General features: G+C 45.4%; 1 protein-coding gene across 1 annotated transcript in view; it reads left to right on the top strand.

Annotated features, from left to right (window-relative positions):
- Nucleotides 1–14,756, top strand: part of PKD1L3 (polycystin 1 like 3, transient receptor potential channel interacting) — a 79,886-nt gene that overhangs the window by 47,803 nt on the left and 17,327 nt on the right. The window contains exons 16-21 of the mRNA XM_077463334.1: nt 671–863; nt 970–1,192; nt 4,993–5,092; nt 5,796–5,939; nt 10,654–10,836; nt 13,403–13,685. Coding sequence (XP_077319460.1) covers nt 671–863; nt 970–1,192; nt 4,993–5,092; nt 5,796–5,939; nt 10,654–10,836; nt 13,403–13,685 — 1,126 coding nt within the window. The remainder of the gene's footprint in view (nt 1–670; nt 864–969; nt 1,193–4,992; nt 5,093–5,795; nt 5,940–10,653; nt 10,837–13,402; nt 13,686–14,756) is intronic.

Genomic DNA, 14,756 nt, shown 5'->3' with positions numbered 1-14,756 from the left:
ATTTTTGTGATACTGAAGATATGGTTGAAATGTAAGGAGCGAAGTACTGGCTGGAGAAGAGCACAATAATCTGGCAAACAGAAAGTACAGAGACATGGCTTATAAAAGAAGTTCATGAGAGGATCAAGCAGTTCAAGGTTCACCAGAAATAAGATACAAAGTAAGGTTGTCCAAGGGATAAGGCAAGAAGCTCTCCAGCATCTCTGGTGGCACAGTGAGAAGAGCCACAGCCAGACACTGAAGAGATCCCAGTTTCAGATCTGGATTCTGATAATAGGAGTGATAGGATATTAGATTTTGGAACGGTTGGATCTCACTCACACTCATGGTCAGGGAAGCTGAAGGGAAAAAAAAGGCCAAGGAGAGGGTAGGTAGCAAATGCATCAGGAAAACAATACACAATGGAAAACAGTGTCCAGAGGAGATTTCCATTAGGCTAGGCATGTTCCAAATAGAAGGTAAGACGTTTAAAACCAACATTCTGTATGTTCCCTGTAGCTCGATCTCTATTTAAAGTATATACCTGATTTTTCATCCTCCTTCTAAGGATTATGGCCACTACCTGTCCATATTTGGACAAAATTACTGCTTTTTAAAAATATAAGTAATTTGGAGATATATTCGTGACCTGCAAATTAATGAATTACTTTTCATTATGCTTCTCCTTTAGTGATCACAGCCCAGCACTGTCACTTTCTACATTATGTATACAAAGTACTTGAAAAGCTCCAACATCAAGTTGCCTCTGTGGACCTTACATATGTTTCCAGGCCTATAGATTACATACAAGCCTCCAATATCTTGTACAACCTGAAAGAACTGCTGAAAAGTCAAAACGTGTCAAGTGCGCCACTTCCAAGCAGGTATCTAGTAATGGTCATCCCACCAAACAAAGGTGGCTTTTCTCATTCTTTATCCCCCATACTTCCTCGTTTCACTTTTGCTGATCTCTGGTGTCTCCTTCTACAGTGTGACCAACAGTTTTCCCGTGACTGTGGCTCAAAAGCGATGCTGCCGTATGCCGAAATTTTTTACCTTTCTGTGCTGGTTCTTCCTGTTTGCCATCAGCTCCTTCTCAGGTTACTACATGGTGCTTATCAGCCTGGATATGACGAAGGCCAAAGCCATCAGCTGGCTCATATCTATACTCCTCTCCCTGTTTCAGAGTATTTTCTTAATACCACCACTTAAGGTACACAACTCACTAAAAGTGTTTAAACCAGGGTATTTTTAACCAGGGTTTCATGGAACCCTAGGGTTCCTCCAGAGGATCCTTGAGCAGCAAGCAATTTATGACTATTAGATAAGTTCCCACTGACACCATTGATCTTTTTAGCTCTTTATAGGTGAATCATTCTTTTCATTGACCCTCACACTAATGTATCATGAGTTGCAGATTTAGTCATCTTTAGCAGGGGTTCCCCGAGACTGTAAAGTTATTTCAAGGGTTCCCCTATGTTGATAAGGTTGAAAAGGGCTTGTCTTAACAAAAGGTAGGGTCTAAAGTAATTATGGAAATGTGGGGCCTAAACACAATGTTTTTTATTTCATGTACCTCGGTGGAGGCTAAAGTGGTGAGAGAACCAAACACACCTGAAAATAGGGACGGGTGTGTGAAGCTCAGGGTAGCATGGGTGCTGGGATCTTGATGGTGATCAGTAGAGATGGCCTTCAGGGATGATGTTTGATGCAGATAAAGGAGCACCTCACGATCATCAGTGATAGACAGTCCATGCACTAATTGTGTGGGAATACCAACCAGGACCCAAAGGCAGATCTGGTAAACAGGTTCCGAAGGGGCAGGCAGAAAGAAGTAGTCAAGAGCCAGGTCAGGGTCATACAATGATGAACAAAGGTAGAAAAAGCAGAGGCTGTGCAGTAATAGGACCAAACCAGAGGCAGGGCCGTCTTTAAGGCAGGGCAAAAGGGGCAGCTGCCCTGGGCCCTGTCATTGTTGTGGGGCCCAAAGCAGCTGCCTTATACTTGCCAACTATCCCAGTTTACATTCCCTTGTCCCTTGAAGTTTTAGTCCTGTGCTGCTACTAATGCTGCCCAGCTCTGCCCTATTGTTGTGCACAGATGACTCACCTGCAGACCTGTGTTTACATGTAAATACTGGCATGCATATGTAAATAGCAGTGACATGCATATGTAAACAGCTGAGGCCAACTGCATTGATATGTAAATAAAGGCAGCATTCATAGGTATATCATGCCCCCCTGCAGTGAGGAGAAGATGTGCTGTAACCTATAGCAACCAGTGAGCAGTATTACTGTACAGCAATCTCTAGCAGCCAATCAACAAGCAGAAATGTGCTGTAACCTCTAGCAACTAATCAGTGAGCCTTAAGGAGTGCTGTAACCTCTAGCAACCAGTCAGTAAGCAGTAATGATATACTGTAACCTCTGGCAACCAATCGCAATCGCTGCCTGATCTGATACAGTAAACTGATTTTAAGTCTAGCTGCTATTTAATGTATGTCTCAGAGAAGGCGGAGAGCAAAATTGCATGGGGGGAGGGGGGCCCTAAGAAAATTTTTGCCCAGGGTCCAATCAATATTAAAGACGGCCCTGAGCACCTCACGATCATCAGTGATAGAGAGTCCATGCACTAATTGTGTGGGAATACCAACCAGGACCCAAAGGCAGATCTGGTAAACAGGTTCCGAAGGGGCAGGCAGAAAGAAGTAGTCAAGAGCCAGGTCAGGGTCATAGAAAAAGCAGAGGCTGTGTAGTAATAGGACCAAACCAAAGGTAGGCAATCTCGGCACTCCAGCTGTGCTGAAACTACAAATCCCATCATGCCTCTGCCTCTAGGAGTCATGTCTGTGATTGCCAGGGTCTTGCAATGTCTCATGGGACCAGGGGCGGATCCAGGGGGGGGGCAACGGGTCAATTGCCCCCTCCGAGAATACCGCCAGCTAATGACAGCACGGCCGGTTCCGCGGGTCCAATCGCGGCCGGTTCCGCGGGTACCCGCGGGCCGGTTCCGTGGGTCCAATCGCGGCCGGTTCCGCGGGTACCCGCGGGTCGGTTCCGCGGGTCCAATCGCGGCCGGTTCCGAGGGTACCCACGGGTCGGTTCCGCGGGTCCAATCGCGGTCGGTTCCGCGGGTACCCGCGCGGCCGGTTCCGCGGGTACCCGTGCTGAGTGGACGGGTGAGGGGGGGGCAGCTGGGCGGCTTAGGAGGGCTGCTGGCCAATCAGGAAGCCAGCAGGCAGGGGAGCAGGGAGATGACATCATCTCTCACTGCCCTGCATCCCTCCAGTTCCACCCTCACTGTGTAGGAAGCTGTGTGCAGCAGAGAGATTGCATCATCTCTCTGCTGCCTATCTTCACTCTGGGACCCAACAAAAGACCACCAGTAGGTGACAATCCGCAGTGTGTGGCAGGCTACGTGGCAAGTGGGAATCCGCAATGTGTGGCAGACTACGTGGCAAGTGGCAATCCACAATGTGTGGCAGACTACGTGGCAAGTGACAATCCGCAATGTGTGGCAGACTACGTGGCAAGTGGCAATCCGCAATGTGTGGCAGACTACGTGGCAAGTGGCAATCCACAATGTGTGGCAGACTACATGGCAAGTGACAATCCGCAATGTGTGGCAGGTGACGTGGCAAGTGACAATCCGCAATGTGTGGCAGACTACGTGGCAAGTGGCAAGTGGCAATCCGCAATGTGTGGCAGGTGACGTGGCAAGTGACAATCCGCAATGTGTGGCAGGCTACATGGCAAGTGGCAATCCACAATGTGTGGCAGGTGACGTGGCAAGTGACAATCCGCAATGTGTGGCAGGCAACGTGGCAAGTGATAATCCGCAATGTGTGGCAGGTGACGTGGCAAGTGACAATCCGCAATGTGTGGCAGACTACGTGGCAAGTGGCAAGTGGCAATCCGCAATGTGTGGCAGGTGACGTGGCAAGTGACAATCCGCAATGTGTGGCAGGCTACGTGGCAAGTGGCAATCCGCAATGTGTGGCAGGCAACGTGGCAAGTGACAATCCGCAATGTGTGGCAGGTGACGTGGCAAGTGGCAATCCGCAATGTGTGGCAGGCAACGTGGCAAGTGACAATCCGCAATGTGTGGCAGGTGACGTGGCAAGTGACAATCCCCAATGTGTGGCAGGTGAGGTGGCAAGTGGCAATCCGCAATGTGGGTCAGGCAACGTGGCAAGTGACAATCCGCAATGTGTGGCAGGTGACGTGGCAAGTGGCAATCCGCAATGTGTGGCAGGCTACGTGGCAATCCGCATCTGGTGGCAGGCGACGTGGCAAGTGACAATCCGCAATGTGTGGCAGGTGACGTGGCAAGTCACAATCCGCAATGTGTGGCAGGTGACGTGGCAAGTGGCAATCTGCAATGTGTGGCAGGCTACGTGGCAAGTGACAATCCGCAATGTGTGGCAGGTGACGTGGCAAGTAACAATCCGCATTTGGTGACAAGTGACAATCCACATTTGGTGGCAGGCGACATGGCAAGTGACATCCTCAGGGCTCCCACTGATTCTGCAATATGGTGAGTTGAACCATTTCATTTTATATTACAATGTATTAATAGAAATAATGCGCTTCAATCATCCTGACACCATAACAACCATGGTGCCGTAATGATTGAAGCGCCAATACCAGCCATTTCCCATATAAATTGCCCCCCAAAAAATATATTTTATAGCAGTGCCCCTCCCGAGATTAGACTCTGGATCCGCCCCTGCATGGGACTTGTAGTTTCAAAACAGCTGGAGGGCTGAGGTTGCCTACCCCTGTCGTAGAGTGTCAAGGTTCAAGTAGGAAAGAGTCAAAGATTGGTGGAAGACAAAGTGACAGACAGGGATATAGAAAGCTGGGGAGTCATTTAACTTTATACTATAAAAATATAGCAAACTATGGTTAGACTCCTACAAACGCAATGTGGATGTAATAGTCTTTCATGTATTCTGTGCCGCTACTGTTGACACTTTGTTTCTGCCATTGTGTCCCCTTGTTCTCCATGAAGGTCTTTGCACAAGCTATCATCATGTTTCGTGTGCTGAGAAGAGTCAACATTGAAGATGCAGCAGAAGAGCAGCAGTTGTATGGGATTATTGGCCTTTTAGGTTTGTATAGAATTGGCCATGATATGTTAGATGCTAGATCTGGAACCACACCTCTAAATAAAGGACTCGTACATAAAGCATGAGCATTTAAATGCAATGTAAATGTTTAAGATTGTGCATTGTTACTTCAACTTCTACACCACTAGTACTGCACACTTTTCACATATTTATTTGCAAAAAAATTGGAAAACCATTTATCATTTTCCTTCCACTTCACAATTATGTGCCACTTTGTGTTGGTCTATCACATAAAATTACAATAAAATATATTTACGTTTTTGGTTGTAACATGACAAAATGTGTTAAATTAAGGGGTATGAATACTTTTTCAAGGCACTGTATATTCTGTGTGAGTTTAGAATAAAGTCAGTTCCAGTATGCACCTAAGTTAGTGTCGTCTAGTACTTGGGCGCAATATTCAGCTATAATACCTTGTTCGTGGTTCCAGAGTGGAGGAGGCTATATCTTGTGGTCTGTCACAGAGTGTTACTGGCCAGATCACCAGGTGGAAACAGAGGGGGAAAAAATGTAAACAAAAGAAAACGAATGCAGCCACCACATCTGATGATTGGTCAGCTGCAATATATTACATTTTTGGTTTTGGGTTAAACACCCAAAGTATACCCCCAGCTTCACCTACATTCTTGTTGAATAAGAACTTGGGATAATTTATTTGTTACAAGGATTGTTTCCTCTTTTGCAGGAAGTCGCCCAGACTGGGAGCTGTCAGGGTGCAGAGACCCGACCAACCCGGTCTATTGTGCTCCACCGAACAAGAACACAACTAGCCTGAAAAAACAGAGGGTGATGGAGCGGAAACTTTACAAGTTAATTCATGATATTATCGGTATGAAAATTGATCACCATTTCTTCTTTAATAAAAAATTCCATAGTCTTTACAGAGTATTCATATAGCTACAGTGATATCACATTTTGTTGCTTTGCAGCTGTATTTACTAGTAAATAAAGTAAAAGATATAACACTAATGCCCCGTGCACACGAGCGAATTTTCTGTCGGAAAAATCTTGGATGGTTTTTCCAACAGAATTCCGCTCAAGCTTGGCTTGCATACACACGGTCACACAAGTTCTCTGAACTTTCAACCTCCAAGAACGCAGTAACCTACAACACTAGGGCGAGCCAAAAAAATGATGTGCAATGCTTCCAAGCATGCGTCAAATTGTTTCGGAGCATGCGCAGGAATTGGTACTGGTACAGATGATCGGAATTTCCAATCAGAACTTTTTCCGACCGAAAAATAGAGAACCCTTTCGCCAGCAAAAGTCCAATGGAGCATACACACGGTCAGAATTTCCAACCAAAAGCTCTCATCTGACTTTTGCTGGTGGAATTTCTGATCGTGTGTACGGGCTTAATAAGGCAGGAAAAAAACAATAAAACAAAAAACAAAATCAATGAGTGGGAAATAGGATCACCCCCCCCTCCTAAAAATGACTTGTAAACTCAAACAAGTGTAATGCCGTGTACACATGATCGGAATTTTGGTCGGAAAAAGCTCTGATAGTTTTCCCAACGAAATTCAGACAGGATTTCGCTCAAGCTGTCTTGCATACACACAGTCACACCAAATTCCGACCGCCAAGAACGCGGTGACATACAACACGTACGACGGGACTAGAAAAAGGAAATTCAATAGCCAGTAGCCAATAGCTTCGGTTTCGTAGCTGAATCACGCGTACACATTTTTGGATAGTAACTTTTTCCGACCGAAAAAATTGAGGACCTGCTCTCAATCTTTTGCTGGCCGAAATTTGGCCAGAAAAAGTCCAAAGGGGCGTACACATGATCTTATTTTCCGACCAAAAGCTCTCATCGGTCTTTTGCTGTCCGAATTTCCGATCATGTGTACGCGGCATTAGGCTCCATGCACGCTGGACGTTAAAATAACTTTATAAAAATGGCAGCAGCTTTGCAGTGAATCTTTCAACGTTTTTTAACGTTTTTGCAATAGGGTTTATTAGCAATCTTTAGCGTTTCTCCGTGTTAGCGTTTTTTTTTTTCAATGGATTAAAAACTTTGATAAGCCACGTTTTTGAGCGTTTATCGACATTTATCAAAGTTTATGAGCGTTTATGAGTGTTTGCCGTTTTTTTGTGGTCAGAAAAACGACTCCTGAACGCAATTTTATTAGTTCGGAAAAACGCTTATAAACTCCACTGCTGATAAACATCCCAAAACGTCCATGTGTGGGATATCATAGAGGGGAGTTTATGGGCTTTTAAAAAAAATGCCCAAACTCCCAAAAACAGCCGTTTATGAGCTTCGGTGTGCATGGAGCCTAACTAATCACCTTCTCAATGGCACACAAAGCCATTTGACTTTTAGCTGTGATCATTTCGATTACTTCAGCAGGAAAAGAGCTTTTGTATTATATTGAATTCTTTTGTGTTAAATAGTGCAATACAAGAAGTGTGTTTGATGGTATTGTGCTTAGATACCAATGAGTTCTGCGATTAGGCTGGGTTCACACTGGTGCAAACACAGACATCGCGTGTGATTGTTGTTGTGCAGAACACATGCGATGCGAATTCAGCCACATCGCATTCACATCAAAATTGTGCAGGGCCCTTTTTTTGGTCCGCACTGGAATCGGATCACTTGGGTGTTCTGATTCCTGTACCATTTGACAGTTGACGCTGCAATCTGCAAACCACAGCGTGGTGACATCAATGCGTGCCCTCCCAGGAGCATTGACGTCACCACGCTGTTTGAAAGGAGGACGGGCTCCTGTGTTTGCCGGCCGGCATCTGTTTTTATGCATGCACTGTTCTTTTTAAGTGCAATACTAATTATTTTATTAAATGTTTGAACTGTATCACGCTATGGTCAGTTTCTTTGCTCTTTGAGCACACTTTAAGTACATCATCCAAGTACGGCTATGATCTTGTGAGACACCTAGGGTGGCTTTCCTGTTAAAGGTTCGGTTCCTGTGAGTTCCAGGGGTCATCTGTGCAAGCTAAAGGCCATGGCTAGGTTACAGCCAAACGCTCTGTTTGCTTGGCCAAACGCTCTGTTTGCTTGCCATCTGGTAAGCAAACTTAAAGGGGTTGTAAAGGTTCGTTTTTTATTTTCTAAATAGGTTCCTTTAAGCTAGTCCATTTTCCTTCGATTTCCCTTCTAAATGTTTTTTTTCTTTGTCTGAATTTCTCACTTCCCGTTTCTCCTCAGTAAACTTCACACCATCATCTGAGCGGTGTTTAGTCAGCCAGAACAGCTTACTGAACAGCTTACTGAGGAGGAGCAGGAAGTGAGAAATTCAGACAAAGAAAACAAAGAAAAAAAATATTTAGAAGGAAAAAGTAAGTGAACCAACAATGCACTAGCTTAACCACTTCCCGACCAGCGCACGACGATGTACGTCGACAGAATGGCACGGGCAGGCATATTGGCATACATGTACGTCCAATATTCGTTGCCGCCGTGCCATCGGGAGCGCGCCGCCGGCGGCGCGCTCCCGCGCTGGTCGGGACCCCCGTGAGTCCGGTCGCGGGACCCGCGGACTCGATCGCCGCGGGCATCCCCGCGATCGTCTCACGGAGCGGCCGAATGGAGGAAATGCTGTATAAACAACATTTTCCCATTCTGCCTAGCAACTAGTGACGCTGATCTCTGCTCCATGTGATTGGAGCAGAGATCAGTGTACACTAAATGAAAGCCCAACCCCCCCACAGTTAGTAACACACCCCTAGGAACACTTAACCCCTACACTGCCACCCACAGGTTAACCCTTTCACTGCCAGTGTCATTTACACAGGAATCACTGCATTTATATAGCAGTGATTACTGTATAAATGACAATGGTCCCAAAAATGTGTCAAAAATGTCCGATGGGTCCCCGACAATGTCGCAGTCACAATAAAAATCGCAGATCGCCGCCATTACTAGTAAAAAAAAAAATAATAAAAAATTATTAATAAAAATGCTATAAAACTATCCCTATTTTGTAAACGCTATAACTTTTGCGCAAACCAATCAATAATCGCTTATTGCGATTTTTTTTACCAAAAATATGTAGAAGAATACGTATCGGCCTAAATTGAGGGAAAAAAATGTTTTTTTATATATTTTTGGGGGATATTTATTATAACAAAAAGTAAAAAATAATGCGTTTTTTTTCAAAATTGTCGCTCTATTTTTGTTTATAGCGCAAAAAATAAAAACCGCAGGGGTGATCAAATACCACCAAAAGAAAGCTCTATTTGTGGGAAAAAAAGGACGTCAATTTTGTTTGGGAGCCACGTCGCACGACCGCGCAATTGTCAGTTAAAGCGACGCAGTGCCGAATCGCAAAAAGTGGTCTGGTCTTTGACCAGCAAATTGGTCCGGTCTGAAAGTGGTTAAAGGAACCTATTTAGAAAATAAAAAAAGAAACCTTTACAACCTTTACAACCCCTTTAAGATACGGTGGTCAGGCACTTTCATATTGTGTGAAGTCACTGTGGTGTCATTAGAAGATTGACTTATATGGACTATTGTTTTTGCTAATGACAGTTCACTTATTGCTACTGGCGCAGCTCTCTTTTCTATTTTTTTGTCATTCAAAGTGTGATAGCTCTCAAAGCTGAAAATAGGCCTGGGCAGGGGGCAAGGGGGATGAAAGTGGCCGGTATTGAAGCAGTTTAGATAATTAATTTCTTTTTTTCTTTTTTACTTACATTAGTCACTTGAGGATTTAACACCAAGCGTAACGCCGCGTACACACACGACCAGACTTTTCGACGGGCTTGGTCCGGCGGACCAGAATCCATCGGACAATTCGATCGTGTGTGGGCTCCAGCTGACTTTTTCTTCCCAAAAGTCCAGCGGACCTAGAAATAAAACTTGCTTCAAATCTTTCTGACGGACTCGAGTCCGGTCAAAAAATCCGGTCGTCTGTGTGCTAGTCCGACAGACTAAAACCCACGCTAGGGCAGCAATTGGCTACTGGCTATGAACTTCCTTATTCTACGTCATCATGTTCAAATCCGTCTGACTTTTGGAGTGATCGTGTGTGGCCAAATTCTGTTCGTTTGAAAGTCCAGCGGACCTCAGCTGCAAAGTCTGTCGGATTGTCCGCCGGACCAAGTCCGTCAAAATCCGGTCGTGTGTACGCGGCATAAGACATTTTTACACAAATTTTGGGTAACTTTTTTTATTTTTATCCAGGATTTAAAGGATCACTGTGCAAAAAGTACAGTCATCCTTTAGGGCTCATGTTGATGGCTATTGCTTTTCTGTGTTTGATGTGCTTTTGGAAGTTATGTCAAACGCAGATCAGCAAAATCCCATTGACTTCATAGAAGCAGTAGTAATGACGGTGCAGTGGCTGCATTTGATCCTCTGTGCATGGCATTGACCTTGGATGCAGCATATCCCATTATGGTGTATTTGAGCTCCGGGTAAAGCAGGGAAAAATCAAGCCTTTTCTTTGCAATCAAAGCAATTCCCATTTGAACTCAATCGCATGCATTTGAATGGAAAACGCAAAACTTTTGTCGGTTTTTGTATCCTAACAAGGGTCCCAAGTCACCCTGCCATGTTTGTTTTTCTATATCCACAGTCCACTTGATTTTCCTCACCACCACTATGGTTACGGCATACGGTGACAAAGGAAATGATTACACTTTGTACAGCACAATCAATACAAGCTTCGCTGAGTCGTACTCCAAGATTGGAGCCATATCGGACTTTTATAGCTGGTCAAAAGGCACTTTGTTGCCCAACTTGTATGGGCAATACCCAGGTGAGTGTGTCATGTGACCTATAGGGGGGGACTGATGCTAATGTAGGGGTGTACCAACTTCCAACAACGCAGGTAAACGGGGGGCTTTGGAAGGTTACTACAGGTGCCTGGACTTAATGTATCATCTTTCCTTCTCCAATAAAAAGTATCTTCAGGCCGGGTTCACACTAGCTGCGTCTCAGGAACAAATATTTGACTGAATTCGGACCTGAAACGGAGCCAAAGACACAAAGTTGCCCTGTGCAATTTGCTCCGCAGCCGCCCCAGAGATATGTGAACCGGCTCCACTGAGAGCATGTAACACTCTCCTGTCATGCAAATTGAATGCGAGGAAACAACGCATCCGATTCCCATAAGTGTGAACCCAGCCTTAATCATAGAGATTTGTGGATTAGTCAGTAGAGGGGAAGTCATTACTGCTACTATGTCTAACTTAAAGAGGAAGTAAACCCTGGTGGGTTTACTTCTTCTTTGTCTCCCTGCAAAGGTAAAGCACAATGGGCTACTATGCATTGCATAGTAGCGCATTATGTGTCACTTACCTGGCACAGGAGCCAGCGATGTCACCGCTGTCCCCTGTAGCACGGAGCGTCCATCTTCTTCCGGGCATCGCTGCTCCGGCCACTCACAGCGCCGGAGCAGCGATGACGTCACTCCCGTGCATGCGCACAGGAGCTGCCACTAACGGCATATCGGCGTTAGCAGCATCATGCTGCTAATGGCGATAGTGTCCCTGCGCGTCGCTCTCTACGGCACATGCGCCGTAGACAGCGGTGACTGTCTTTTAGTAAATATCTCCTAAACAGTGTAGGTTTAGGAGATATTTCTTGGACCTATAAGTAAGCCTTAATCTAGGCCTACCTGTAGGTCAAATTGGTTTGTAAGGGTTTACAACCACTTTAACTGTTGCGATAAGATAATAGCCACATGCAGTGAGGGAAAAAAGTATTTGACCCCTTCGCAAAACATGACTTCGTACTCAGTGGCAAAACCCTTGTTGGCAATCACAGAGGTCAGACGCTTCTTGTAGTTGGCCACCAGGTTTGCACACATCTCAGGAGGGATTTTGTCCCACTCCTCTTTGCAGATTCTCTCCAAGTCATTAAGGTTTTGAGGCTGATGTTTGGTAACTCGAACATTCAGCTCCCTCCACATATTTTCTACGGGACTGGCTAGGCCACTCCAGGACCTTAATGAGCTTCTTCTTGAGCCACTCCTTTGTTGCCTTGGTCGTGTGTTTTGGGTTATTGTCATACTGGAATACTCATCCATGACCCATTTTCAATGGCCTGGCTGAGGGAAGGAGGTCCTCATTCAAGATTTGACGGTACATGGGCCCCGTCCATTTGATGCAATGAAGTTGTCCTGTCCCCTTAGCATAAAAACACCCTCAAAACATAATGTTTCCACCTCGATGTTTGGCGGTGGGGATGGTGTTCTTGGGGTCATAGACAGCATTCCTCCTCCTCCAAACACGGCGAATTGAGTTGATGCCAAAGAGCTCAATTTTGGTCTCATCTGACCGCAACACTTTCACCCAGTTCTCCTCTGAATCATTCAGATGTTCAATACTAAACTTCAGATGGGCTGTACATGTGCTTTCTTGAGCAGGGGGACCTTGCAGGCGCAGCAGGATCTCAGTCCTTCACGGCGTAGTGTGTTACCATTTGTTTTCTTGGTGACTATGGTCTGAGCTGCCCTGAGATCATTGACAAGATTCTCCCGTGTAGTTCTGGGCTGATTCCTCACCGTTCTCATGATCATTGAAAGTCCACACATGGAGCCCCATACCGAGGGAGATTGACAGTTATTTTGTGTTTCTTCCATTTGCGAATAATCGCACCAACTGTTGTCACCCTCTCACCAAGCTGCTTGGCGATGGTCTTGTAGCCCAATCCAGCCTTGTGTAGGTCTACAATCTTGTCCCCGACATCCTTGGACAGCTCTTTGGTCTTGACCATGGTTGGAGAGATTGGAATCTGATTGCTTCTGTGGACAGGTGTCTTTTATATAGGTAACAAGCCGAGATTAGGAACACTCCCTTTAAGAGAGTGCTCCTAATCTCAGCTCGTTACCTGTATAGAAGACACCTGGGAGCCAGAAATCTTGCTGATTGATAGGGGATCAAACACTTATTTCACTCATTAAAATGCAATCAATTTATAACTTTTTTGAAATGCGTTTTTCTGGATATTTTTGTTGTTATTCCGTCTCTCGCTGTTAAAATAAACCGACCATTAAAATTATAGACTGAACATTTCTTTGTCAATGTGCAAACGTACAAAATCAGCAGGGGATCAAATACTTTTTCCCCTCACTGTAGGCAGTGCATTGTTTTCAATGAGCTTGCAGATTTAAATGAGAAGGAGAGCAAAGCCATTGTGTAGCTCTACAAAGAAGATAGTGGAGCCCGAGTATGTTATAAGTAGCGTGATCTCTCTAAACTTATACTGGAAATTCACAAATAAACCGGGTATTAAAAACCGGCATGTCAGGAGCTTGGGACATTTGACTCTTTCTCTGCCTTAATTTTTCACGATTTTCCTGTTCCGTTGCATTGCTCCAGGCTTCATTACAGATGGGAACTGCTTCCTCGTGGGCAGCCCCCGAATCCGGCAGCTGAGGAGGGTCCCTACCAGTGGTGGAAATTCAGACCTCTATGACTCGGAGGACACCAACAGCTACAGTCCTCAGTGGCGCATGGTCCGCAACAATGATACCCCAGGGGACATTTGGTCATACTACTCGGAAGAGGAACTCGGAGGGTATCCTATCTGGGCGCAGCAAGGTTACTACTCTGGAGGTGGCTATGTGTCAGAGATAGGCCTGAACAGTACATCTGCAGCCAGGTATGACATGGATACAGTATGTGCTATATACATCTAAACCACATCTAAATATACATAGCCGTTTTGCTTTGTATCTTTTAGGTCACTTTGCAGTAAAGCAAGGAAGCAGAAACTCCACTAGTATATTAATCTGCTTACTAAACAAGAATGCTGTACATACAAACTACTTACAATTGTAGGAAAACAATACAAAACATACAGAGTATAACAGACAGGGGTGTTTTTTTCAGCGGGAATGTGGGGGACGCAGTTCCGGCACCTCCAGCACGGAATGTACGTAATGACAAGGGGTGCTGGGGTGTGCTGCAGGGTCTGTTGATGCTGGCTGCTGGGGGATCTATTGTCACTGGAGGGGATCTATTTTCGCAGGGGGATCTATTATTGTTGCTGGGGAGGTCTGTTGTTGCTGGAAGGGGATCTATTGTTGCTGGGAGGGATCTATTGTTGCTGGGAGGGGTCTATTGTTGCTGACTGCTGGAGGGTGTATTGATGCTGGCTGTCGGTAGATCTGTTGCTGCTGCCAGGGGTCTATTTTTGCTGAGGGGGGTATTTTGTTGTAGGTGGTCCATTGTTGCTGGGGGGGATCTATTGCTGATGATGATGCATCTATTGATGTTGGCTGTGGGGAGATATGTTAAAGAAAGGAAGGGATTCCGGCGCACCAATTTTTGTAATTTTTGTCTTATTAGGATGGTGCAATATAAGCTTAAATGGCTCATTAAAGTCAGTCACTATTTATTTGCAGGTCTGATAGAGCTACTGGAGTTGGCGCCTCCAAACACCCCCCCTCCTGTTTTTTTTGCTTGGGGAGATATGTTGTTGCTGCAGGGGATCTGTTGTTGCTGGGGGGGTGGTCTGTCGTTGCTGGCTGTGGGGGATCTATTTTACTGCTTTTCTTGTTATAATTAACAAGTTCCATACAACTTACTCAGCACCACAAATTATACATGCTTCTGTATTCTCTAAAGGAGTGGTCCTAGGAGGTGGGTAGGGAGTGGAACCGAAATGCAGTGCTCGGAGGTGGGTAGGGGCAGAGACAAGGGGTGACCTGGAAAGGAGGAGTTCCTGCAC

This window comes from Lithobates pipiens, unplaced genomic scaffold (assembly GCF_037356315.1).
Source record: "Lithobates pipiens isolate NorthernLeopardFrog02 unplaced genomic scaffold, aLitPip1_a1.2 Scaffold_10, whole genome shotgun sequence".
NCBI classification, from domain to species: Eukaryota; Metazoa; Chordata; class Amphibia; order Anura; family Ranidae; genus Lithobates; species Lithobates pipiens.
Note: the sequence above shows the minus strand (reverse complement) of the source record. Positions and strands in the feature narration are given on the sequence as shown.